Raw genomic sequence first — 26,428 nt, 5'->3', positions numbered from 1 at the left:
TGCGTAAAACGCACTCTTCTACACAGCGCTGTAAACTCTGGCGCGTAAAACAAGCTCTTCTACACAGCGCTGTAAACTCTGGCGCGTAAAACAAGCTCTTCTACACAGTGCTGAAAACACTGGTGCGTAAAACACACTGGTCCCAGAGCAGGCCCGTGCGCACAGGAGGAATGAGAAACAGCCCTTCCAATCAAATAAAAGTTTTGTGTAAAAAAAGTGAAATGTCTGTTTGTGACACTTATTTGAGCCCAAATCCCTAGGAAAGGGCTTTCAGGAACTCAGTGTGATGCCACATCTGAGCTCAACCCACAGAACTATACCCGCTAAAACCGCCATTTCTCCAGGGGTACCTCCTCATTTTAACCCTTTCTCCCACAGTCTTTCTGTATTTTACCCAGTACCGTGATAAATCCAGTCCAGAAAGTTTTACTGTTTACTGTTAGTTCTATGCATTTTATAAATTGCCAGATTGGACTGAATACCTGTTAAACATCTCCCTCTAGGACACACAAGACCGCCACACAATCTGGCAACCCAGTCTGAGGTTGACATGAGCCCTGCTTACAATCTTTTTTTATTACAATTTATTTATTTATTTATTTATTATTATTATAATTAGTAGTAGTAGTAGTAGTAGTAGTATCTTTTTTCATTTGCAAATAATTTTAGAATCCTGTAGCACTGTATAAAAGATGCCATCCAGATGTCAATAGATTCCATGCTTTTAATCTATAGTCTTGTATTTATTACTGCACTGTTAAATAATTATTATAGTTTTTTATTATTGTTTGTAGTAGGTAGTAGTAGCTGTAGTATTTATTTATTTATTATTATTATTATTATTAGAAGTAGTAGTAGTAGTATTTTTAAAATTTGCTAATAATTTCAGACTGCTGTAGCACTGCATTAAAGATGCCATTCAGATATCATGACAGGTACCATCCATTCAATCTGCAGTCTTGAATTTATTACTGGACTATTATTATGTTCATTTGTAAAGCATTCTAGACTGCTATGGCACTGTTTAAAAGATGGCATAACAGATGCCATCTGTTGTATTTAATTCTTAAGACAGAAATGTTTCAAAATAGAAAATGTTCATAAGTGGATAAAAAGCTGGAAACCAGATTTGTGGTTTGCTGTTTGGCAATGTTCTGAATCAGTACTATTGTAAACAATGTAAATAAACCTTTTTATAAACAAGCACACAGTATTGATTGATTACTATTTATATGTCATTAGAATGTAGAAGCTGAACATTCATGTAACAATCATTGAAAGCAACTGAACACTGAATTATAATATTTGAAAAAACATTTTGAAAGAAACAAACAAGGTTGCACAATAAAACTTAAAAATTGACATTATATATGCAAATTGACACTTTTAAAATATATTGGTTTTACTTGTACCAAGCTATATTAATAGTTTTATGCCTCTGACATCGTTAATTAACTTTTTAACCGCGTTTAGCTTCCTGCTTTTTAAAAATGCGCGATTTGCGGTGTCGTCGGTTGTATTCGAACTTGCGTCGCCATAGGGTAATTCTTGGTTACTCTTTTCAATTCTTGGTTGTCAAACAGAGACCAATGCGCTATAGCCTTGGCGCAGAGGAAAGCCCTTCTGTCTCTGTGCAGCAGCGCTGACCCAGAGGAAAGCCCTTCTGTCTCTGTGCAGCAGCGCTGACCCAGAGGAAAGCCCTTCTGTCTCTGTGCAGCAGCGCTGACCCAGAGGAAAGCCCTTTCTTCCTGTGGCATGACCAAGAACAGCCACTTCTGTCCAGTGCAGCAAACGCTGACCAAGAAATCGGTACTCTTCAAGCAGCACTAACAGGCAAGCCGCTTCTGCTCGTTCCAGCACGCACCCAAAAAGCCCTTCTGTCTCTGTGCAACATCTTGACAGAAAGCCCTTCTGTCTCTGTGCAGCAGCGCTGACCCAGAGGAAAGCCCTTCTGTCTCTGTGCAGCAGCGCTGACCCAGAGGAAAGCCCTTTCATCTCCTGGGGTTGGCATGAACATAGAACCAGGCCACACTGTCCAGGCCAGCAAAGAAATAAAAAAGGTACTCAACCTTACATAGACAGCGAAGTCGTTTCTGGCTGTTAGCAGCCTCGCAGAAAAGAAGTCCTTTAGCTAGAATTTATGCAAACAATTCTTTAATAACACGCTCAGAATCTTTACAAACAATCTTTCAGAAAGGATTTAACCAGACATCGTTTCATCAGACCCTGACAAGCAGAGTCTTGTGAGTGGAGGTGTATTTGGTGTAGCAGGTCCGCAGGAGTGGTGTATTGTGTGCAGCGTCCTGCTGGAGTGAATTGTATTTGGTGTCAGTCCTGCAGGAGAGGGTGAGTCCCTGCAGGGAGGTGGAGCGTGTATTTGGTGTAGCAGAGTGCCTGCAGGGAGGTGGAGCATGTATTTGGTATTTTAGGGACTTTTCCATCTGCTGACGTTCCCAGTCTCTGCCTCTCACTGCTGTGTACCAGAGAACCGCACACTGGGAACCGACCTTCATTCCCAAACACACGCATACGAAAAACCTGCGTGCATGCACACACACACACGCACACACACACACACGCACACACACACGCGCACACACACACGCGCACACACACACAGAGACACACACACACACACACAAATGCACCAACACATAAAAATCTACACACACAAAAACACACATAAGTGTGCACACACAGACACAAGACAGTGCTTAGCACAGTAGTAGTACTAGTGTACACACTGCACTGTCCTTTCCACAAAGAAAAGTTTTTTTTTTTCCAAAAACATAAAGTAGCCAGAAAACAGAAGATAGTTTTGAGGAGGATGCACGGTTAGGTGAGCGGAGGTTTGAAGAGCAGAAAATACCTTCCTTTCTCTCTCCTGTTTTAGCTCCTTACAGCCCTATTAATAGTTCCACCTACAAATCTGAATTACAAGAATAAACACACAATGGATGGAGTAATTATTAACATCAGTGTGTGAGCAGTGCCTTCGCCCCCACTACGTGTACAGCAGGGCGTTCTGTTGGAATGAGGCATATTTGAAGTGGCATGTGACTACCTAATCAAAGTCAATAAAAACACCCTTGTGCTGACGAGACACATCTCCATCAGCACAGCCTTATCACACTGGACTCTTTCATTTTCGGCAGAATGAGAGGGCCGTAAATAGGGTGGGGTTTATTCACCTTTTAAAGACTACAGTAGACATGCAGAGAACAGCTACAGCTCAGTTAAAGGAGCAAGCCACCCAGAGCTGGCACAGACAGGGTCAACTTTCCTCCGTCTTTGCGTACCTAAGGCCACCGGTCTTTAAGGCTCCTAGATAAAGTGGATAAAACAACATAAATCGTGACAGCATCCTTGCTGAAGGAAATGTTACATCCACAATGGTATTGTCAAATGAATTCAGTGATTCCCAAGTCAACAGTCAACTCAGGTGACAGCAAGTTTGGTTTATATCAGGAAAGTCAGGGGGCCACTGGCCTGGGTCACATGACCCCTGGGAACAACAGACTGGCTAGTCAGAGCGCTAGACTTGAATAACTAGCGTTGCACAGTAGCTTGGTTTCAGCATCATAAACACATACACATAGCTATATAGACAAGTATATTTTGTATGGGCATACACACACACACACACACACACACACACACACAAATCGTTAAATAACGTTAAACTGAACAAAAAAACTTCGTGATTGTCGTTGCTGTTGCAATCCTGACAGAGTAAACTGATCAGCCCATCCATTTCATACTTTCATTATTACCTAGCTTCTTGGCTGGCTAGTTACACTGAAACATCAACTAGCTGGGAAATCCAGACAGTTCTGGCTAATTCCACACCTCAGCACAAGCAACACGTAGTTTATCCACACGCTGATAGGGCTGCGGCTGGCGTTAGCTAACAGCGTCAAACTGAGACGGAAAATACAAAGGAGTATCTAAACGCGCTTTGGAAACGAAACGACCAAATGCAACTGGTATCACTGCCGTGTTGCTGGGAAGGCTCTCTCTCTCTTTCTCTTTCTCTGTCGCTCTCTCTCTCTCTCACACACACACACACAAGTGTATTCGACTGTATCGTTAGCTGAACACGCCACATCCATTTTTAAGTATCCATTTTGTCACTGGTAACGTTGGCAACGATAGAGGAACAGTGAAATTGTATAAGAAGCTAAGCTAAGTTAGCTGTGGACGGCGCTGGCTAACCGCTAACAGCTAGCAGGCAGACACGTTACTCACACACAGGGGCAGACGAGCCACAGACGACTAACGCTAAATGAACACCAAACCATTAAACCATTCACTAGAAAACTGCCAAATCACAGTGAAATTAACGGTATGCTTACATGTATTAGATCCTTGTCGCCGTCCAATCCAACACCACTGTTTTTCTGGGCAATCTTAACAGACTCCGCTTCGGTAAACGGCATTCACACACGCGAAAGCCCCGTAAACGGTGTAACCGCAAGTCTAGTAAGCGTCATGAGTGTTTAAAAGAGCGGCTACAGCCACGCGACTAAACGGTAGCCTCTGTTGGGTTCGCGTGCACTCTCGAATATGGCATAAATGTAAAGAAAAGGACATTTTGGCAGGAGAGGCGCCGCCGCATCCCCACGGTGTTGATCTCGGTTCTCCGCCGTTGGAAAGCCCCTTTGCTCTGCACTTCCTCTGGAAATCCCCATCAGAAAAAAATGCAGTGACAGCGCACGAGCCCGCCCAGTTCGCCCTGCCACTCGCGCGTTCCAGTGCAGCCGCCGTTCAGACAGACCGCTTTTTTTACTCAACGTCTCTAACGCGTGAATTTGACCCAGGAATGATCCACGATCTGGCGTTAGGCTATCACATTGTCGAGCGGGATACATCTCTTACATTATTGGACATTTTGGGTCGCGTCTTCATACCAGGCAGGGTGTGGGAATTGCCACAACAAAAAAGCTTTATGGAATAAGGGGCAGTGTAGCATATACCATCCACAAAATTGTCTCCTCATTTTAAGAAAACGACAGCCTACCAACTCTGACAGTGGTAGGTAATTGCAGACAGGTTAATTTCCCGAAATAGGAATGAAAAGTCATTAATTAAAATACCATGATAAGCAAAAATTAACAATGCGACATAGTCTAATTTAAGCGTAGCAATGATGTCACATTGAGTATAGTTACATTCGGAAACGATACGTTTTAATACATTTCCGGTGTACTTTACCGTATAACTAGCTTATTTGTTCCGGTCGAAACTGCATAAGTAGCTAATCTTTTATCGTTTTTATTATCATCATTATTATTATTACTATTATAACCATGATTTTTGCTATAAAAGTTTAATTTAAATGTACCCCAAAAAAACGAAGGGTGTAAATTATGGACGGGGGGTGGGGGGGAAGGGGAAGGGGAAGGGGGGTTAGACGCCAAATTAATGTCACAGCAGTTTAAAAAAATTCTCCTAAGAGGTCTGCAGTCATCAGGGTCTATGCATTTTAACAACCCCCCCCCCCCCCCCAATATTGAAACTAAAGTCACACTCTTTCCCAAAATGCCATGTAGATACGGTATGTTCTCCATAAGGGCCCAGTCGTTATTCTGGTATGCTAAACCCTGAATAACCAGTTCACAGAATCCTCCATCTCCATATGTAAATTGTGACTAGTCACAGGCAGCTAAACTACTGAACAACGAGGCCTACTCACTAGTGGTCAACTGTAAACTTTAAAAATTCCCATTAGCCTGCAGCCCATGGTCAGAATGGTTCCCTGGGGTCAGACTGCACAATCTGTGAAAGGCTACAGCTGATCGGGTGCGAGTGGGGTTTGGGTAGGAACAGGAGGCTCAAACGTCCACAGGCCCAGAGACTGGCAGGAACACAGCTGAATTTGAAAGGGTGCTTACCGTTTACTTCTGACACACACAGTTAGAAACACCATTCACCAAGAGAGATTTTTATTAATAACTTTGCATTTAGAACTCTGGGGTAAAAATTAAGAGCGCAATAACCAACATAGGTTTTTTTAGATTCGGAATTTACTGTAAATTTACATTACATTTACGTAATTAACCAATGTTGATTTAAAATAAAAAAAACACTTTCACACCTTCACCCACAGAATGTGTAGGATTACACAAACCTGAACCAACAAAAACATCTGAACATTAAACAATGGAGATGGGGCAGAGGAATTAACTCTAAAAGCTGTAATGTAATTTATAAAAGCCTATATATAGCTTAAAATAAAATAAAGCTCAACTTAATCTTCAAACAAGACAGTTATCCACATACGACTCTCAGAAGCGCAGAAATGTAAACTCCCCGGGACTCATGCATAGACGACTGCTGATCCGTTCTGCACACGCTGCAGAAACAGTCGAGAAAAGTTCATGGCTTCTTAGAACTGATTTCCAGCTCAACTGACCTGGCTATCCAGGTGTAACATTGATTACATTGTCTCCGTTCAGACGACAGCGCTGCGATTGGGCGAACGGGTTCAGCTTTAACCGACACTCAAAGAGAGTTATTTTTGACCCTGTGGAACCACTGTATGCTGCTGTGTGCTAAAGACGCCCAAGGTAAGTCTTAACGATGGATGTCACGGCTGTGTCAGACAGGTGTGAGAAGGTGAAGCTCCATGCACAATACTTCTGCAGGGAGGGGGGCAGAGGAGGGAGGGGGTCATGGGACGGGGCACAATGGGACGGGGCTACAATATCCAATAATCGCATTTTGTAGGTGATGAAATCTTTTGAATGACTCTAAGGTCTTAGTGATTGACAGATAATTGTAGTTCCACCCATTAGTGGTTAATGAACCAGTGACTTAGCCACAGCTACAGGAAATCTGAGTGCTCAGCAGTGAGTGAGTGAGTGTGTGTGCAGGTCTGTTTGTGTGGTTGTGAGTGAGAGAGTGTGTATGTGTGTGTGTGTGTGCAGGTCTGTTTGTGTGGCTGTGAGTGAGTGTGTGTGTGTGTGTGTGTAGGGCACAGGGCTGAGGCCAGAGAGCAGGGCACACATCCCAGAAAGGGCTGCCCAGCTTAACCCACAGCCACCACTGGCCCCGCCTCCTAACTGCCCACACAGACCAGCCTGGTGAGCCCCACCCATCTCCTAGCTCCACCCACAGCCACCACTGGCCCCACCTCCTAACTGCCCACACAGACCAGCCCGGTAAGCCCCACCCACAGCCACCACTGGCCCCGCCTCCTAACTACCCACACAGACCTGGCCTGTGACTGACACCTGCTTCCAGCTCAAACAGCTGGAGCAGCTTTGCGCAAACACAGGCAGTCCTGTCCAATCACCTCTGACCTCAACTTAAAAACACACACATGCATGCACGCACATAAATATGCACACGTGCCCATAGGCATGAGCCCGCACACACACTGCCGTCTAAGTCTTTGGACAGTGACTCTGCACTTCAGCACATTGGAATGAAGTGATGAAGATGTGGTTAAAGTGCAAACTGTCAGCTTTGAGGGTTTTCACATCCATACAGGGTGATCAGTGTAGGAATTACAGCTCCTTTTATACAGTCCCCTCGTTTGGGGGGAGCAAAAGTAATTGGACAGCTGGGCTGCTCAGCTGTTTCTTGGCCATCTGTGTGTCACTGCAACATTAGCTCATTCACAAGAAAGCGAAGAGAACGTCCAGGCTTGATTCTAGGTGGGGCATTTGCACTCAGTCATCCCAAGGCTGAGATTGAAATTGATCAATAGCTTGATCAAGATAGACTGACAGCCCAAACACTGGGAGTGTCAAAATTACCTGCTCAGTACATTCTTAAGAAGCAAGAATGCCCTGGTGAGCTCAGCAATTGCAAACAACCTGGTAGACCACAGAAGACCACTGTAGTGGATGATTTAATAATACTTTCTATTACGAAGAAAAACCCCTTTTCAACTGTGAAACGAATCAAGAAGACCCCCCCAGGAAGTAGGCATAGATGTGTCAAAGATTACCATAAAGAGAAGACGACACCAGCATAACCTCAGGGGGGTCACCACAAGATGCAAACCCCTGATAAGCATTGAGAAAGGAACAGTCGGGTTAGAGTCAATAAAAAGTAAAGAGTCAGGTAGAGCACTCATATTCATTATTTCATTTCAAATCCAATGTGCTGTAAAAAGAGTCAGGTAGAGTACTCATATTCATTATTTCATTTCAAATCCAATGTGCTGGAATACAGAGCCACAACTACATAATTATACCACTGTCCAAATATGGGATATACATGTGTGCGGGCGTGTGCATATATGTGTGTCTGTCTGCACGCACGTGCGCGTGCATGTGTGTGTGTGTGTGTGTGTGTGTGTGTATGTGCGCGTGCATGCGTGGATGTGTGTGTGTGTGTGTGTGTATGTGTTTGAGTGTGTGTGTGTATGCAGTGTGTGTGTTTGAGTGTGTGTGTATGCAGTGTGTGTGTGAGTGTGTCTGCAAGTGTGTATGTGTGCGAGTGTTTGCGCGTGTGTGTATGTCTGTGTGTGCGTGCGTGCGTGTGTGTATGCAGTGTGTGTGTGTGCGTGCGTGTCTCTGCGCAGGTGTGTGTGTGTGTTTGTCTGCGTGTGTGTTTATACGAATTTGGGAGCTGAGGGGAGGTGCTGCCCTCTGTTGGCAGCACGGTGTTTGGGCAGACAGTCTGTCTCCATGGAAACAGGTGCTTTATTTGGTGCTGCTGCTTTTGTTCAGACGATGGCTGGGAGGGAAATCCAGACAGGCGGGCGTGTCACCCCATGGGCGGAGTCAGCGAGCTTCGGGGCGGAGTCAGTGGGCTTCAGGAGGCTGATGGGAAAGGTGAGTCCACTGGGGCAGATACCTGTGTGCAGAGATGGGCACCTTACAGACACCCAAGCACACCAGCGGAGACCACACACACACACACGCACCTGCGCACATACATACATGCACACACACCCACACTTGATAATGGGTTTAATAGAAACTGGGATTTATTTTGGACTTGCACTACCGACTTAAACAATAAGACCTCTTTTTTATTTATTTTTATCATGTTGGAGTTGCCAGTTTAAACCTACAGTTTTGCACTTCAATATGGAAACCTTTGTTTACATTTTGTTTTGTGCTGCATTATACAATGACACATAGCCTACAGTTTGTTGTTGTCAAAATAAAATGAACTCAGGGTTTTCAGAGCGCTTAGGCGCTCTCAGCTATATTTTGGAACAGGGTTTTATATATATATATATATATATATATATATATATATATATATATATATATACGTTACATAAAGATACCTCGATTGAACTAACGTTAATATCTAACGTGGCTTGGTAGCTAAACAAAGTTAGGGTGTGTTCACACGTAACGTCTTTTTCTGATGAATATATATATATCAGTTCATCAGTTCACACGTAACGTCTTTTTCTGATGAATATATATATATCAGTTCATCAGTTCACACGTAACGTCTTTTTCTGATGAATATATATATATCAGTTCATCAGTTCACACGTAACGTCTTTTTCTGATGAATATATATATATCAGTTCATCAGTTATATATATATATATTCATCAGAAAAAGACGTTACGTGTGAACCAGAGACTGTAAAAAAATATGGACAAAGCTACTGTGACGTCACCCATTGACTCTCCGTGGGTCTCCGAAAATACGTTTTGAAGCTCAATGGCGGGCGCGGCCATTTTGGAGGTGGAGCCAAAACCACAGAGTTTAAAAGCCGCTCTGTGATTTTTACAATTTGATTGACAGTCCGGTGCGGAAAAGCCCATCAACCTGAACGAGGCTAGCTGACTGTCTGCCGTTATGTTTTAAAATATATTATCAGATGTTTACGGAGTTTAATTTCCATCCGTGACTGTACTGTCATGTAATCACGTTATATGTATGACATTAAAAATACAATTAGGCTATGTTCAGTTATCTTCAATTCATGTTTCTCAGCAAAACGAATATGCTTAACTAGCATATCAGCTTGCCAGTGAGCTAGGTAGGCTATCCGTGGTTAGCTCACGCATTAGCAATATGAACCACAGGGGAAGAACATTGACTACACTGATGGTCAATCAATCGGAGATGTGTAGGCTACTGGTGATATGACTAGGCTAATTTTCGTATAACTGTCTGGTAGATCTGCTGTTAACCGAGCAAGTTATCGTCGTAGGTTTTCGCCGGTCAGTTAATGAGCCAGTAACTGCTATTACTAGCTACTCCATCGCCGTTTGTGGTGTTCACTTGCTGGGTGACGCTAGCTGACCGATCGTTCGCAAATCACTTTCTACCGAATAAAAATTAACACTGTCAGCGGTTATTAACAAATCTACCAAGTATTTTAATAACTGATCTGCAGGCGTGTAAATATGACAACGCACTTTGTACAGCAAGTTTTCCACCTGGTGCATGAAGACAAAAATAATGTAGCCTACGTTGAATTTCTAATTATTATTAGGCTATCGTTTTTTTCTTGTAAATCATCAAAACCAATGGAGAAAAGCCAATATACGCAAGGAGCCCCCAGAACCGATTCTGAGAACCACTGTCTTAAATGCCTAGCTTGTCGGTCTCTTAAATGCTAAAAACATATTCCTTTCTAAATGCCAAGATGGTTAATTTCGTTAAATTCTGTGTGTGTGATTTCAGCAAATGAACCTTGAGACTCTTAATTCGCTTCGTGAAACTGAAAAAGTGTTTATCCCAAAATCGGGATTACAGTAGCTATGTCACATGCTTGAAGCATGGCCCAGGTAGACATTTACGGAATGTACACGACTGACAAGCCGCCAAACACGTTTGACAGATTGAATGTTTGCCGGTTAAGGTTAGCTAGCTAGTCAAACGGCTTGGTAGCCGAAGTTGCGAACTGTTTTAGCACAGGCTACTGCTGGTTTACCAAATATAGCAGGCTGATTACGCTTTCTGCCGAGTAATTATTTGGTTAAGTAGGCTAAAGGAAATAGTAAAAATGACTCGGCTACCGAAAAACTTAAGAGGAGGATTATTTTATGGTCGTCTAGTGCAGCTGTAAATAGCACACGCCATAATGAAATCACCACGAAATGGGATGCCTGCATTTTCAGACTTAGCACAGGCGGACCGTAGCCGGAGCCGCAATGGCAAGGCCAAGAAGCGCCACCGCCCACCCCAGTGACCATAGACTGTGGCCCCTACTGTAGCATAGTCCTCCGAAGTAATCCGGAAGTGACGCAAGCTGTACCTCATTGGTCCAGAACAAATATTGGCCCTGTGCCCAAATGATGCAATAAATCATAAAATAGACCCATGGACAGTCATAAGACGAATAAAATACACCTATTATGACTATTTGTTCTTGTGAGAAAAAATTAGTGGCTTTGTATTTTTATTGCATTTGTACCGTAGACTTACATGGAAACCGGATATGAAAACACCTATACTGGAGCCATCCGTAGTGGCGCTAGTGAGCAACCAGGAACTACAACACCAGGAAATGAGCTTCAAAAACGAAGTCTGGTTTTGGCCGCTTGGTGTGAACACACCCTAACTTTGTTTAGCTACCAAGCCACGTTAGATATTAACGTTAGTTCAATCGAGGTATCTTTATGTAACGTCAACTAACTAGCTTTGCTGGCTAACGTTGTCATTAAATTTTTCCCGACCGTGAAAACTGGATTACTTGTTTACATTTTAGACAGATGTAAGCACTTTCGACACAAGCAATTCGGAAGCGCTATCCTAAAATTATTTTTTACCGTGAAGCGTGCCCACAACCGTAGTAATGTGTTAACACGGCGGCACAATTATATCGAGAAATACCATCTTTGTGAAAAAACGCTATATTCTGTAAATGCATTTAACCTACCATGCATAAAAACGCTAGTCAATAACCCACTTCTATTTATAATGCCATCATAGCGCGGAGTGTTTAAAACCATAAAGCCACCTCTTCATTTTGTTTTGTTTTTTTTGTCAGCGCATCACCGTTGTTTTTACATTAATTCTGATATGTGGCCTAAATGCCTTTTTACGTTCATTCGGCTTCAGGCGCTCCGCAAAATCACTCAGGCGCTGCGCCTAAGCCTTTCTATGGCAGGGAAACCCTGGAACTTAAAGTAAATGGTCAATTTGATTTTTTTGGAGGAAATCGACTAATCGGTAAAATAGTCGATAGATTAATTGATAAAAAAATAGTCGTTAGTGGCAGCCCTAACTCACACCCAGCACACACACATCATGCACAGAGACACACACACGGCATACACACACACCTGCGCAGAGACACACACACGCACACACACGCACGCACGCACACGCACACGCACGCACACACACGCACACACACGCACACACACACCTGTACACACATGGGTACTCAGGCTCAAAGCTAAAGGTGATCACCTCCTCTTGCTCCTCTGGCAGTTTAGTCACTGCCACGCCCTCCTCAGGTGACAGGTCCATCTTCTCTTCCTCCGTGCTATTGGCTGCCTCGCCCCCATGCTCCGCCTCCCACTCCTGCAGCACCTCGTCCAGGTTGAAGCGCCGCCGGTAGTTTGCAAAGAAGTTCTTCACCTGCACCACTGACTTGTTACCAATCACGTCAGAGATGGCCTGGAAGTCCCGCCCATACTTCCTGATGGCTGGGAGACAAGCGGAACAATACAATCACATTCCAGAGATGTGACAGAACTATCCAATCACATGTTAGAGACATACCCAGAGGGACACAGACAGACACTTAGAGACAGACATATAGACTGACAGACACTGACAGACTGAGAGGCTGACAGACTGAGAGATGGACAGACTGACAGAGAGAGACTGAGAGATGGACAGACTGACAGAGAGAGACTGAGAGATGGACAGACTGACAGACAGAGAGACCGAGAGACTGACAGACTGAGAGATGAACAGATTGACAGACTCAGAAACTGACTGACTCAGAGACTGACATTGAGATTGACAGACTAAGAGATGGACAGACTGACAGACAGAGACTGAGAGACAGAGAGACTGACAGACTGGCAGAGAGACTGACTGACTCATCGACTGATAGACTACCTTGCACAGCCAGGAGCTGCTCCTCTGTGGTCCATCGAGCGTTAAACTTCTGGGTCACCTGAGTTAGAGAGATGAACACACTGAGTAACAACAGACACCCAAGTAGATCCTACTGCACCCCCCAAGCAGAGTGAATGAATCAGCAGAGTGAATCAATGTGAATCAGCAGAATGAATCAGCAAAGTGAATCGGTGTGAATCAGCAGAAAGAATCAGCAGAGTGAATCGGTGTGAATCAGCAGAATGAATCAGCAGGGTGAATCGGTGTGAATCAGCAGAATGAATCAGCAGGGTGAATCAGCAGAGTGAATCGTACCTCTGGCAGTCGGTACATATCCACTCCCACCTCCAGCTTCTCCCGCAAGGCACTATTAGTCTGTTTAATGCTCTGGATCTGAGGAGACATGATTCCGCAAAAATATTACACAATATTTACGGGCCGCATGCTAATTGTGCTAGCTCTTCAAATGTCTGCAGACTGAAGCATCATTAGCTCTGCTGAGTGATGTTGAGAAAAACACACTTTCCAGCACCTCCAAAGAGTTATTTACACTTGCATCCTGCATGTTTACAAGTAAAAATACAAACAGAAAAATTAGATCTTGGTTGTTTTAGAGGCAGCTATAGAACTATAATTGAAAAATGAATGAATAATGAAAAATATAATTGCAGCTTCACGTGTGAGTTTGGGGTTTGGTGCTCCAAGGGGAGGAGGCGGAGCTCCATGGGGGAGGGGGCGCAACTCCAGGGGGAGGAGGCGGAGCTCCATGGGGGAGGGGGCTCAGTTCCAAGGGGAGGAGGCGGAGCTCCATGGGGGAGGGGGCGCAGCTCCAGGGGGAGGGGGCGGAGCTCCAGGGGGAGGAGGCGGAGCTCCATGGGGGAGGAGGCGGAGCTCCATGGGGGAGGGGGCGCAGCTCCAGGGGGAGGGGGCTCAGCTCCAGGGGGAGGAGGCGGAGCTCTATGGGGGAGGAGGCGGAGCTCCATGGGGGAGGAGGCGGAGCTCTGACCTGCCGTTTGATGGAGACGAGCTCCATGTCAAGCTGGCGCAGGACGCCGACGGCGGCGGGGGTGCTGGAGGACATGGCGGACACGTCGGCCTGCGTCAGGTGCATGCCTTTCGGGGGCTTCTTCTTGGCGCGGTGCGGATGCTTTCCTGGGGGGCCCAGAGGCTCTTTCTTCACATGTGCTGGCTGGGGGGGTGGGGGGGGGCAGAACATACAGTAACCATGGGCAACAAACACGGATCTCTCAACACACTGGCCTCTGCAGCCAGCAGCCTATCCTGCATGATCTGTGTTCAATTGCACCTCTGATGCTAACGAGCATGTGAAGGTAATGCTTCAGTGTGGTCTAGTGACTGCAGTTGGGTGTGTGCTGGTTGACAGATGTGTGAGAGTGTGTATGTGCAGGTGTGTGAGTGTGTGTGTTTGTGTGTGCAGATGTGTGAGTGTGTGTGTGAGCGTGTGTGTGCAGGTGTGTGAGTGTTACAGGTACCTTTGGAGGGGGCACAGGTTTGGGTTCAGGTTTTTCTGGTGCAGGTCCACTCTGGAACACAAATCAGGAGGAGAGAGTAAGTGCTGAATTTAACACACTCAGAGCTGAGTTTAACACACACAGGAACTCAGAGCGGAGTTTAACACACTCACACACTCAGAGCTGAGTTTAACACACTCACACACTCAGAGCTGAGTTTAACACACTCACACACTCAGAGCTGAGTTTAACACACTCACACACTCAGAGCTGAGTTTAACACACTCACACAATCAGAGCTGAGTTTAACACACTCACGCACGCAGAGCTGAGTCTAACACACTCAGAGCTGAGTTTAACACACTCACACACTCAGAGCTGAGTCTAACACACTCACGCATGCAGAGCTGAGTCTAACACACTCAGAGCTGAGTTTAACACACTCACAAACTCAGAGCTGAGTTTAACACACTCAGAGCTGAGTTTAACACACTCACACACTCAGCTGAGTTTAACACACTCACGAACGCAGAGCTGAGTTTAACACACTCACAAACTCAGAGCTGAGTTTAACACACTCACACACTCAGCTGAGTTTAACACACTCACGAACGCAGAGCTGAGTTTAACACACTCACGAACACAGAGCTGAGTTCAACACACTCACACACTCAGCTGAGTTTAACACTCACAAACTCAGAGCTGAGTTTAACACTCACAAACTCAGAGCTGAGTTTAACACACTCACCTCTTTCTTCTCCTCCTTGTTGGGGTCGTACTCCAGGTCACTGGGGGAACTCCCACCGTTCTCCTCCATCTCATCCTCGCTGGAACAGACAGAATACAGCGCAGGCTTCAGCAGCGCGGGGAGAAGGGCAGGGCACTTCGGTGCACAGGGCGTGGTCAACTTCAAGCACAGTAGTCCACACCCCTCAAATCACCTGGCTTTGAGCTGACCTGAACGAGTTTCTGAGCGCAACTGAGTCTAAGTGTGAGTGAGTCACACAGTGTGAGTGAGTCTCTCAGTGTGAGTGAGTCGCTCAGTGTGAGTGAGTCTCCCAGTGTGAGTGAGTCGCTCAGTGTGAGTGAGTCGCTCAGTGTGAGTGAGTCTCCCAGTGTGAGTGAGTCGCTCAGTGTGAGTGAGTCTCTCAGTGCGAGTGAGTCGCTCAGTGCGAGTGAGTCTCCCAGTGCGAGTGAGTCGCTCAGTGCGAGTGAGTCGCTCAGTGCGAGTGAGTCGCTCAGTGCGAGTGAGTCGCTCAGTGCGAGTGAGTCTCTCAGTGAGTGATCGCTCGTGCAGTGAGTCGCTCATGCGAGTGAGTCTCTCATGCGAGTGAGTCTCTCAGCGAGTGAGCCTCATCAGTGCGAGTGAGTCGCTCAGTGCGAGTGAGTCGCACAGTGCGAGTGAGTCGCACAGTGCGAGTGAGTCTCTCAGTGTGAGTGAGTCGCTCAGTGTGAGTGAGTCTCAGAGGGGAACGCTGTGGGTTTGGGGGTTCGGGGGCACGCAGGGTCAGGACCCACCTCTCCTCCCGGTCTCTCTTGTGTTTGCGGGCGTGGCGGTCCATCACGCTGGTCTTGCTGCGCGTTTTCTTCCACGAGTAGTAGAACCTCACCAGGCTGGCAATGGACTTATCTGGCAGCTGGGGGGAAACACCATGGCAACACTGTCACCTGGACAACCGGGGTGGGAAGGGGGTGTGGAGTGAGTGGGCGGGTTTAGGCCTTGTAGAGTTGGATGGGGTTAGGGCATGTAGAGTGGGCGGGGTTCGGCCTTGCAGAGTGGGCGGGGTTAGGGCATGTAGAGTGGGCGGGGTTAGGGCATGTAGAGTGGGCGGAGTAAGGCCTTGTTGAGTGGGTGGAGTAAGGCCTTGTAGAGTGGGCGGGGTTATGGCATGTAGAGTGGGTGAAGTTAAGGGGGATGTAGAGTGAGTGGGCGGGGTTAGGGCATGTAGAGTGGCGCGTAGGGGGTGTAGAGTGAGTGGGCGGGGTTAAGGGGGTGTAGAGTGAGTGGGTGGGGTTATGATGTAGAGTGGGCGGGGTTAAGGGGGTGTAGAGTGAGTGGCGGGTTAAGGGGTGTAGAGTGAGTGGGCGGGGTTAAGGGGGGTGTAGAGTGAGTGGGCGGGGTTATGGCATGTAGAGTGGGCGGGGTTAAGGAGGGTGTAGAGTGAGTGGGCGGGGCATTAATGCAGGTCTCTCACCATCTGCTGGATGCGGTGGAAGGTTTTGCCGTGGAAACCGAAGCCCTGCTCAAACAGCACCTTGTCCTCCACCGTCCACTCGTCCGGGAACGGCGTGAAGTTGGGCAGGTCCGCCAGCGACTTCTCTATGTTGTGCTTGTGCCAGAAAAGCATTCCCAGAGCCTGGCCCACACATCCCATCAAATCATCACATCAGGTCACGTGGCCAGACCGCACCCAATCAAAAGCTCACATCCAAGTGACATGGCCAAAACGCACCCAATCAAAAGCTCACATCCAAGTGACATGGCCAAAACGCACCCAATCAAAAGCTACACCAAATCCAAACGCCCAATGACATCCAGGACACCAAAACGCACCCAATCAAAAGCTCACATCCAAGTGACATGGCCAAAACGCACCCAATCAAAAGCTCACATCCAAGTGACATGGCCAAAACGCACCCAATCAAAAGCTCACATCCAAGTGACATGGCCAAAACGCACCCAATCAAAAGTTCACATCTAGCTTGCGAGCCATGTCATATCAGATGCTGGCAGCAAAATGGCTTCTGTAAGTCAGGCTTGATATTAATCTTGGCACACAGGCAGGGATCTTTACTCAAGACAGGTTTTTAAAGGCAGAGCGAAGGTTTAAGCATGTTTGACAGCACTACAGGGCCTGGGCTACAAGCAGGAGCATCGTATAAATGGGCATAGAAGGTGAGGTGCCTTACCTGCTCCATGTTGTAGCCATGTCTTTCTTTAGCGATGGCGATGTACTCGTCCACTGCAGGGAGGGGAGAGAGTGAGAGAGAGAGAGAGAGAGAGAGAGGGGAAATGACAAGAGGCAGGCAGGGTTAAGAAGGGGTTAATGACTGAAGGATGGTTGAGATCAGGTTGAGATTTGCGTGTGATTTGGGGGTGATTTGGGTGTGATTTGAGTGTGATTTGAGTGTGATTTGAGTGTGATTTGGGGGTGATTTGGGGGTGATTTGGGGGTGATGTGGTCCTGTAATGGTACCAAATCAGCTGTGATTAAGAGTAAATCCAGATGTTTGTGCAAATGCAGTAGTTCAGTTTGAGAGCAAAATCCCCAGAAACAGACAAACCCCAACACCCACACACACCCACACAGACACACACACACACACCCACACACAGACACACACACACACACAGACACCCACAGACAGACACACAGACTGACAGAAACACACACACAGACACACACACACAGACAGACAGACAGACACCCACAGACAGACAGAAACAGACACACACACACCCACAGACAGACACACATAGACAGACACAGACACACACACACAAACACAGACAGACACACATACACACACAAACACAGACACACACAGACACACACACCCTTCCCCAAAGTGTCACAAGGGCAGTCTCTCGCTCCATATGTAAGTGTGAGGCTGCAAACTGCTGCTATCAACACAGCGAGTCCTGACAGAAACACAAGGCCAACCTGAGCGCAGTCAACACTCCCCTTTTCACTTTCTGTAACCATGGAGATGGAGCCATATAAAGAAATCATCTTTTAAAACTGGCTGGCCGTACAAAGGCATTTTAACCCAATGCTAAAACACTCACTCGGGCTTCAGAGAAACTACAATCACCAATACGAGACCTACCCACACAAGCTAACCCTAACCCTACCCACACAACCTGGGACAACCGCGTTCACTCCACACACACACGCGCACGCACACACGTACACATGTACGCACACTCACACACGTACACTTACACACGTACACCCTAACCCTAACCCTACCCCTACCCACACAACCTGGGACACCCGCGTTCACTCCACTCACACATGCACACCCTAACCCTAACCCTACCCCTACCCCTACCCACACAACCTGGGACACCCGCGTTCACTCCACTCACACATGCACACCCTAACCCTAACCCTAACCCTAACCTTAACCCTACCCCTACCCCTACCCACACAACCTGGGACAACCGCGTTCACTCCACTCACACATGCACACACTAACCCTAACCCTACCCCTACCCACACAACCTGGGACACCCGCGTTCACTCCACACACACATGCACACGCACACACATGTACACGTACAGGTGTACGCACACACACTCACACTTACACTGACTCGCACACAGTTCCACTAGGTATTAAAAGCAAAGAGATAAATCAATAAAACTTCAGACTCGTATCTCATGCAGGACAGAAATTTGTTGCCTTTTGGAAAAAAAATAGCCATTGTGTGCTCAAAATAGGTCATTTGCATGAATTGTATAGATCCAAGAAGTTTTTTAAGGGGGGCGGGGGGCAGCCAGACTTCTGTTGTCTGCATTACAGACTGTCAGATTCATCCTGGCAACAAAGGCCTGTCATATCAATCAAAGAGAGCCCAGATTTCTGCTGAATTTCAAAGCGTAGTTGTGACGCAGCACAACACTGACATCAAGCGTAACTTTGGCTCGGTAAAGCTCCCGAAAATAAGCCACAATCAGACGTATTTGCGGAAAGTAAGTTCTTGTCCTGTTTGAGGCTGAAGCAGATTCACACACAGGCAGGTTAGAGTCTGAAGCAGATTCACACACAGGCAGGTTAGAGTCTGAAGCAGATTCACACACAGGCAGGTTAGAGTCTGAAGCAGATTCACACACAGGCAGGTTAGAGTCTGAAGCAGATTCACACACAGGCAGGTTAGGGTCTGAAGCAGATTCACACACAGGCAGGTTAGGGTCTGAAGCAGATTCACACACAGGCAGGTTTGAGGCTGAAGGCAAGTTTGTGTTTCTAACTGTCGTTTATAGCAGCAGCACAAACCAGAGAGTGAGCAGACAGTGGCACCTAGTGGTGACAGCAGGAAAGTGCAGTCTAGAAAGGCCATTGTGTGAAAACAGACGTGGCAGTTTTGGGAGGGTAACACATGCAGAATCAGACCATTTTCTGCAAACTCTGGGGACAACCAGTATATGACGGGATATTTGCTTGGGGTTGATACTTCAGTTTTAGTGGATGTTTTTGATTGGTCCACAGATTTTTTTTGCGAGATGATATTTTTAGCCTTTGGCCTGCAGGATCTTTACTGAACAGAGGCGGCGCTCTCATTGGAGATGGAGTTTCCATTCACCCAGGGCCAGAAGAACCAGACATTGAGCTCACAGACACACAGACAGACACACAGACAAACAGACACACACACACACAGACAGGGAGACAGACAGACACACAGAGACAGACAGACAGACAGACACTCACAGACACAGGCACAGACAGGCAGATACACAGAGACAGACAGGCAGACAGACAGACAGGCAGACAGACAGACACACAGATACACAGACAGACAGACACACAGATACACAGACAGACAGACACACAGACAGGCAGACAGGCAGACACACAGACAGGCAGACAGGCAGACACACAGACAGACAGACAGACAGGCAGACACACACACAGACAGATGGACACACAGACACACAGACACACAGACAGACGGACACACAGACACACAGGCAGACACACAGACACACAGACAGATGGACACACAGACACACAGATACACAGACAGGCAGACAGACAGACACTCACGTTTGGCCTCGGCGAGGTTCTGGTTGGGGAACCACACCAGCATGCCCAGATTCTCACGCTCTTGACTGGCCTTCGCCACCTCTGTGGGGAGAAAACAAACATCAGTCTGTAACCCAAACTAAGCAGTCTGTACCTCAAACATAGAAGTCTGTACCCTAAACACAGTGGTCTAGGTTTGGGGTACAGACATTCAAATCTCAGATTGAAGACTCTCAATTCTAAAAAGAATAATCTAACAGACGCACCAGGGTGATGTTGATGGCCCGTCATGTTCAACGTACTGCCATCAGCACACGGCACACTCGCATACGGCACACTTGCACACACATACGCACACTCACACTCGCATACGGCACACTTGCACACGCATGCGCACACACACACGCATACGCACACTCGCATACGCACACACACGCTCATACGGCACACTCGCACACGCATACGTACACACACAAGCATACGACACACTCGCACACGGCACACACACTCGCGCACGCATACGCACACACACACGCATACGGCACACTCGCACACGCATACGTACACACACAAGCATACGACACACTCGCACATGGCACACACATCTCACACTCGCACACGGCACACACATCTCACACTCGCATACGGCACACTCACACTTGCATACGGCACACTCACACTCGCATACGGCACTCTCACACTCGCATACGGCACTCTCACACTCGCATACGGCACACTCACACGCGCATACGGCACACTCGCACACGCATACGGCACACACACACATACGGCACACTCGCACACGCATACGGCACACTTGCGCACGCATACGGCACACACAAGCATACGACACACTCGCATACGGCACACACACACACACATACGGCACACACACACACGCATATGGCACACTCACACTTGCATACAGCACACTCACACACGACACACTCACACTTGCATACAGCACACTCACACTCGCACACGACACACTCACACTTGCATACAGCACACTCACACTCGCACACGGCACACTCACACTTGCATACGCACACTCGCACACGCATACGGCACACACACATACGGCACACTCGCATACGGCACACACACACACATACGGCATACTCGCATACGGCACACACACACGCATACGGCACACACACGCACGCATACGGACACACACACTTGCATACGGCACACACACTCGCATACGGCACACACACTTGCATACGGCACACTTGCGCATGCATACGGCACACACACACACATACGGCACACTCGCGCACGCAGACGGCACACTCGCACACACATACGGCACACTCGCGCATGCATACGGCACACTTGCGCACGCATACGGCACACTGGCGCACGGTCTCATCCTCAGACTTTAACACTAAATCCATAAAGCTCCCAAACAGCAGAAAACGCTGTGGGAAAACCAGACTGGGTTTTCTTGCCCATTTGCCATTTTACAAACTAACTGACTGACTAGAGCTTCATCCATAAGCTGCACTCACCACAACTCCACCAGCGCACAGAGCTCCACTGGATTTCTCATTTAATGTCTATATTACAGTACATCAATAGAAATGGCCAATATAACTTTTACAAGACAATTTTATTTTTATTTTTTTTTAAGTTGTGAGCACCTATTTCGAAAGACATAAAACAGGATTTCTGAAGCAAGCAAACCCAACAGTTTGTTTTTTTAGAAGAACCATTGCATCGCTACCATATAGAGAAAGTGTTTGCAAGAACATTTGCGAGCTCTTTGGAATGACCTGTATTTCTGCATTCATTACTCATTGAATGTGGCCTGATCATCAAACACAACAAGATACACTTCTCATGTCTTATTGAACACATTGTCTAAACATTCAGGTTGAAAAAACTGTGAACACTTTTATCAAGTAACTATCTAGTCATTTTAGACTATTCCTCCTCACAAATCTGCTTCAGTTCGTTGATGTTTCTCATTTTTTGCATGAAAAGACATCTTCTGATCAGGCCACAATATCTCAACCATTCTGTTGTTGATTTACTCATGTGTTTTGGGTCATTGTATTGTGGCATCACCCAACTTATACTAAGCATCAGGTGACGGACTGCTACCCTGATCTTCTGTAAAATTTATTGATACAAATTTTAATTCTTTGTTACTTCAGTGATTGCCAACTGTTCAGGCCCCGAGGCAGCAAAGCAGGCCCAAACCATGACACTCCCTCCACCAGCCCTCGCAGTTCGGACGAAGTTTTGCAAACTTGAGACGTGCAGCAGAGTTTTTTTGGAGAGCAGTGGTTTCCTCAGTGGTGTCCTCCCATGAATACCATTCTTGTTTAGTGGTTATCTTATAGTGGACACTTAAACAGATACTTTAGCAAGTTCCTTTGCCGTTACCCTAGGGTTCTTTTTGACCTGCTTCAGCATTACACGCTCTTGCGATGACCATTGCAGGACGGCCACTCCTATGGAGAGCAGCACTTAATCTCTACAACTGCATTCAGTCCGACTGAATTTCCTCCACTTGTAGACAACTTGTCTTATTGTGGACTGATGAACACCCAAGCCTTTATAAATGCTTGTGTAGCTTTTCCCAGCTTTATGCACCTCTACAATTCTTCTTCTAATGTCCTCTAAAAATTGTTTTGTTCAGGCTATGCTTCACATGAACATATGTTTCTTGAGAAGAGCAGACTTGAGAATAAACAAACTTTGTGTGCCTTTTTCATAGGGTAGGCACCTCCAACCCACACCTCCAATCTCATCTCATTGATTGAAACACCTGACTCCAGTTAGCTTTGGGAAAAGTCACTAGCCTAGAGGTTCACAAACATTTTCCCAAACAAGATTGTGAATGCTTAAATAATGCATTCAGTAATGACAAGAAGTACAATTATTCATTTATTATTAGTTTAACCAGAATGTGTTTGTCTATTATTGTGACTTAGATGAAGACCACATTTAATGAGTAATTAATGCATAAATCCAGGTAATTCCATAGGGTTCACAGAATTTTTCTTGCCATTGTAGACCTACGAACTTACAACACCAATCTGCTGACATACCGCTAACAAACACCATCAAATACAACACTGCACATACACCAAACACCATCACATACAACACTGCACATACACCAAACACCATCACACACAACACTGCACATACACCAAACACCATCACACACAACACAGCACATACACCAAACACCATCACACACAACACTGCACATACACCAAACACCATCACACACAACACTGTACATACACCAAACACCATCACACACAACACAGCACATACACCAAACACCATCACACACAACACTGCACATACACCAAACACCATCACACACAACACTGTACATACACCAAACACCATCACATACAATACCATACCTCTGCCATAGCATCAGTACACACAACACCACACCCTCTAACCTAGCAACATTGCACTACTCTACCAACACTGATGTTATACCAAACCACTGACCTCACCTTCACAATCCAACACCCTACAACAGTCTTTCAACAACTCAAACCAGGGAGAGGGACCCCAAAACGTAATGCCCTCGACAGAGTAAACACAGAACAGAATACCACAGAGTAAGAAGCTGGATTATCTATTGAATGTACACAGAATTATCTGTTCCTTTGTCTTGCTTAGTAAAATAATAAAAATAGATATGGGCAAACATTTCATACACACACGTGCTGTTACATAGTGAGGTTCATTACGCAGTACTAGCCCAACACGGAACTGACATAGCCAAAGGGAAGGAGGACGTTCTCACTTCCTGCTTCGCTCACGTGCTGATAGCAATCTATCCTGAGAGTAAAGCATCCATCCGCTCGTGAGCCCCTCGCTCATGTAGGCTACCACTAGAGCTCGTCACCATAGAAACCCCTCCTCGTGCTCCAGACCCCTGCCACACGCATTGGTCTGATGAGCTAACTGCTCCCGTCAAATACAAGACACAACACAAATAAATAATCACTTTCATTAAACACCAATTAAGAGCTACAACGCAGTAATTCAAGGTTTGGGGCAATTAAACGGCAACTTCCCAGTGTCCATCTAAAATTGGAAACAGTGCAAAAAGTTTAAAGAATCAGATTTTTTCCTCTTATGCATGTTGCTGAAGTATATAAAAAACCACACCTCCCAAATGTCCTATTTCAGGGAAGATCTTTTAAAACTGGCCATGGTTTTAATACAACGTAAGCACATGGATGCTTCACTCGGTTTTCTATAAAACAGCATATTATTAATTACATTTCACTCCCGTTCAAATAGCAGATAACTTATTTCTTGTGAAATATACTCTGGTGGTTTGAGAGAACGTATGTCACTGCATCGGAATCGCTTCGGCAGTATCGAAACGAGGTTTCATAAGTGAAAAAGCATCTGGGAGGGGTTAGATGGGGCCTCGGGGCCTGTGCACACCAGCAGTCCCATTAGCGCCGGAGTGTCCAAACACCGTGGGGCCAGAAATGGCCAGGTCAGCCGTTTATTGAGGTTAGCTACCATAGCGGCTCATTAGAAAAAAATGTGTGCATTTGTTCCTTAACAATTCCTACTTCAGTTCTTAAGGGCCGCTATAAAAGTGATAGCCTACTGGTCGAATCATCGGGGTACACCAGGCAGGTCCCAGCAATGCCGTCCAGTGGCCCCAAATGTATTTATCGCGACTTAACCTCGGCCATGGCTCGTGCATTCGGCTAGCTGGCAGTGGTTCACAGAAGAGGCACGTTTGTGTAACACGTTTTGCTGTTATTCACACAGTGAACAGCAGGGAGAGCCTTCAAAGTTTAAACATCTCATTTTATTGTTGTTTAATTGCACAGTTTAGATTAACGCTACAGCACTTACCCTTTCTGGGCAGCAGCTGCGCACTCATATCTGAAATCTCAGAAAATCATAACAACAAAAGCCACTTTATCTTTTATAGACACTTAATTTTTCTAACTGATAGCTACCCAAGCTAACAAAGTGCGAGGCTCGCCTGGCTGCTAACTAGCTAACCAGATCTGCAGGCTGTTTGAGGCTACCAACGGTTGCTCGCTTCTCTCTACCATTTTAGAGAAGGTTATAAAAACACACTCACCTGGATCATAATCTGGCACGCTGGCTTGATACTGAGGCCCGACACGCATGCCCCCAGCACCTGAGAGCAAACACAGCCCATAAGAACGCAAAGTGTGTTTAAATACCTCAGTAAAATAACTTCTCCGGATTGTTTGAGGCTATCACCCTGTTGACCTACCGTGCTCATCATCGCTGGACGAACCCGAGCTTCCGTCTTCCCAGGAGTTGCTGCTATTCCCATTAGCTGAAAAACTTTTATTATTAGGGTTATTAACCGAATGTCTGCCCCTTCTTTTGCCAGAAATCTCCGCGGTACCCTTCTCTAACATCGCCGGCATTTTAACAATTTAATCTGTAAACCAGCTCTTTGGTTAGATTAGTTCTAGATATAAAACAAGCTAAATTGCTAGCTAGTAGCTAGCTTGCAGAGAACGCCGGAGCTTTGTACCTTGCTAGCAACCAATAATAGCAATATCAATTCTAGTTAGCAGGCTATTATAGCTAGCCAGCTAATATAATAATGTAAATGTAAAAAATCGACTGCTAAAGCTACTACACTGTTATTGTCGATTTACTATACGCATTCGTGCCTTTGTGGGTGTAGTTTCGTCAGATTAAGGCGAAACATGCACTTTCGACGCTAATCTTAGCACCCCACAAAGGTTTTTAATGTGAACTGCCTGCATCAAATGAAGCTCCAACTTTCAGCTTCATGTGAAGCGGAGGCTCCGTGCGGCGAACAGACGGCAGCGCAACTCGCCTGATGGAGCCCCAACCGCCCCCAACCACTCAACCTAACACCAACCAGCCCCTGAAACCCCGCCCCTGCGCCACATCATTGGACAAAGTCACATTTTTGGCAACTGTAAGCGCTTCTATTTGTGAAATATCCCATCAATCACTAGTAACTTGGGAGCTTCCGTTGTGTGTATGACGCACACCAAGAGAAGAGAATAAGGAATCAAAATTTAAGTAAAATAACTATACCCAAAAAATCTAGCGAAATCTGTTTTATTGAGTAAGATCCACAAAAACTTATCCAGACAAGACTAATCCGACTGTCTCGATTACATGTCAAAACGCAAACTTACTGATGGCTTTAGGATGAAC

General features: G+C 46.2%; 2 protein-coding genes across 3 annotated transcripts in view; both read right to left on the bottom strand.

Moving 5' to 3' along the window:
* The window catches only part of traf3 (TNF receptor-associated factor 3), a 32,078-nt gene extending 27,297 nt beyond the window's left edge, over positions 1-4,781 (bottom strand). The window contains exon 1 of one of the 2 annotated variants that reach the window (XM_064306811.1): positions 4,356-4,781. In XM_064306811.1, coding sequence (XP_064162881.1) covers positions 4,356-4,439 — 84 coding nt within the window. In that variant the 5' untranslated portion in view covers positions 4,440-4,781. The remainder of the gene's footprint in view (positions 1-4,355) is intronic. The other variant, XM_064306802.1, reaches the window with a different exon arrangement.
* Positions 4,782-5,928: 1,147 nt separating this feature from the next.
* rcor1 (REST corepressor 1) lies at positions 5,929-26,092 on the bottom strand. The gene is made up of 13 exons (XM_064306789.1): positions 25,497-26,092; positions 25,338-25,397; positions 20,258-20,338; positions 17,393-17,445; positions 16,678-16,839; positions 16,001-16,119; positions 15,231-15,309; positions 14,504-14,554; positions 14,017-14,199; positions 13,326-13,403; positions 13,011-13,068; positions 12,351-12,589; positions 5,929-8,811 (listed from the first exon to the last, which is right to left on the bottom strand). Exons 1-13 carry the CDS (start codon positions 25,654-25,656, stop codon positions 8,770-8,772), a joined length of 1,365 nt encoding a protein of 454 aa, XP_064162859.1. The 5' UTR covers positions 25,657-26,092; the 3' UTR covers positions 5,929-8,769.
* Between the last annotated feature and the right edge of the window lie 336 nt (positions 26,093-26,428).

Source organism: Anguilla rostrata, chromosome 1 (genome assembly GCF_018555375.3).
Source record: "Anguilla rostrata isolate EN2019 chromosome 1, ASM1855537v3, whole genome shotgun sequence".
In the NCBI taxonomy this organism is placed as follows: Eukaryota; Metazoa; Chordata; class Actinopteri; order Anguilliformes; family Anguillidae; genus Anguilla; species Anguilla rostrata.
This window is presented reverse-complemented; position numbering and strand designations above follow the sequence as displayed.

Coding starts and splice junctions, on each gene's coding strand:
- rcor1 (XM_064306789.1), bottom strand. CDS start 25,656: ATGCCGGCGATGTTAGAGAAGGGTACCGCGGAGATTTCTGGCAAAAGA. Junction 15,310..16,000: donor AAGAGAGACCGGGAGGAGAG/GTGGGTCCTGAC, acceptor TGTCTGTTCCAG/CGAGGATGAGATGGAGGAGA. Junction 8,812..12,350: donor TGCCAGAGGAGCAAGAGGAG/GTGATCACCTTT, acceptor CTCTGCACACAG/GTATCTGCCCCAGTGGACTC.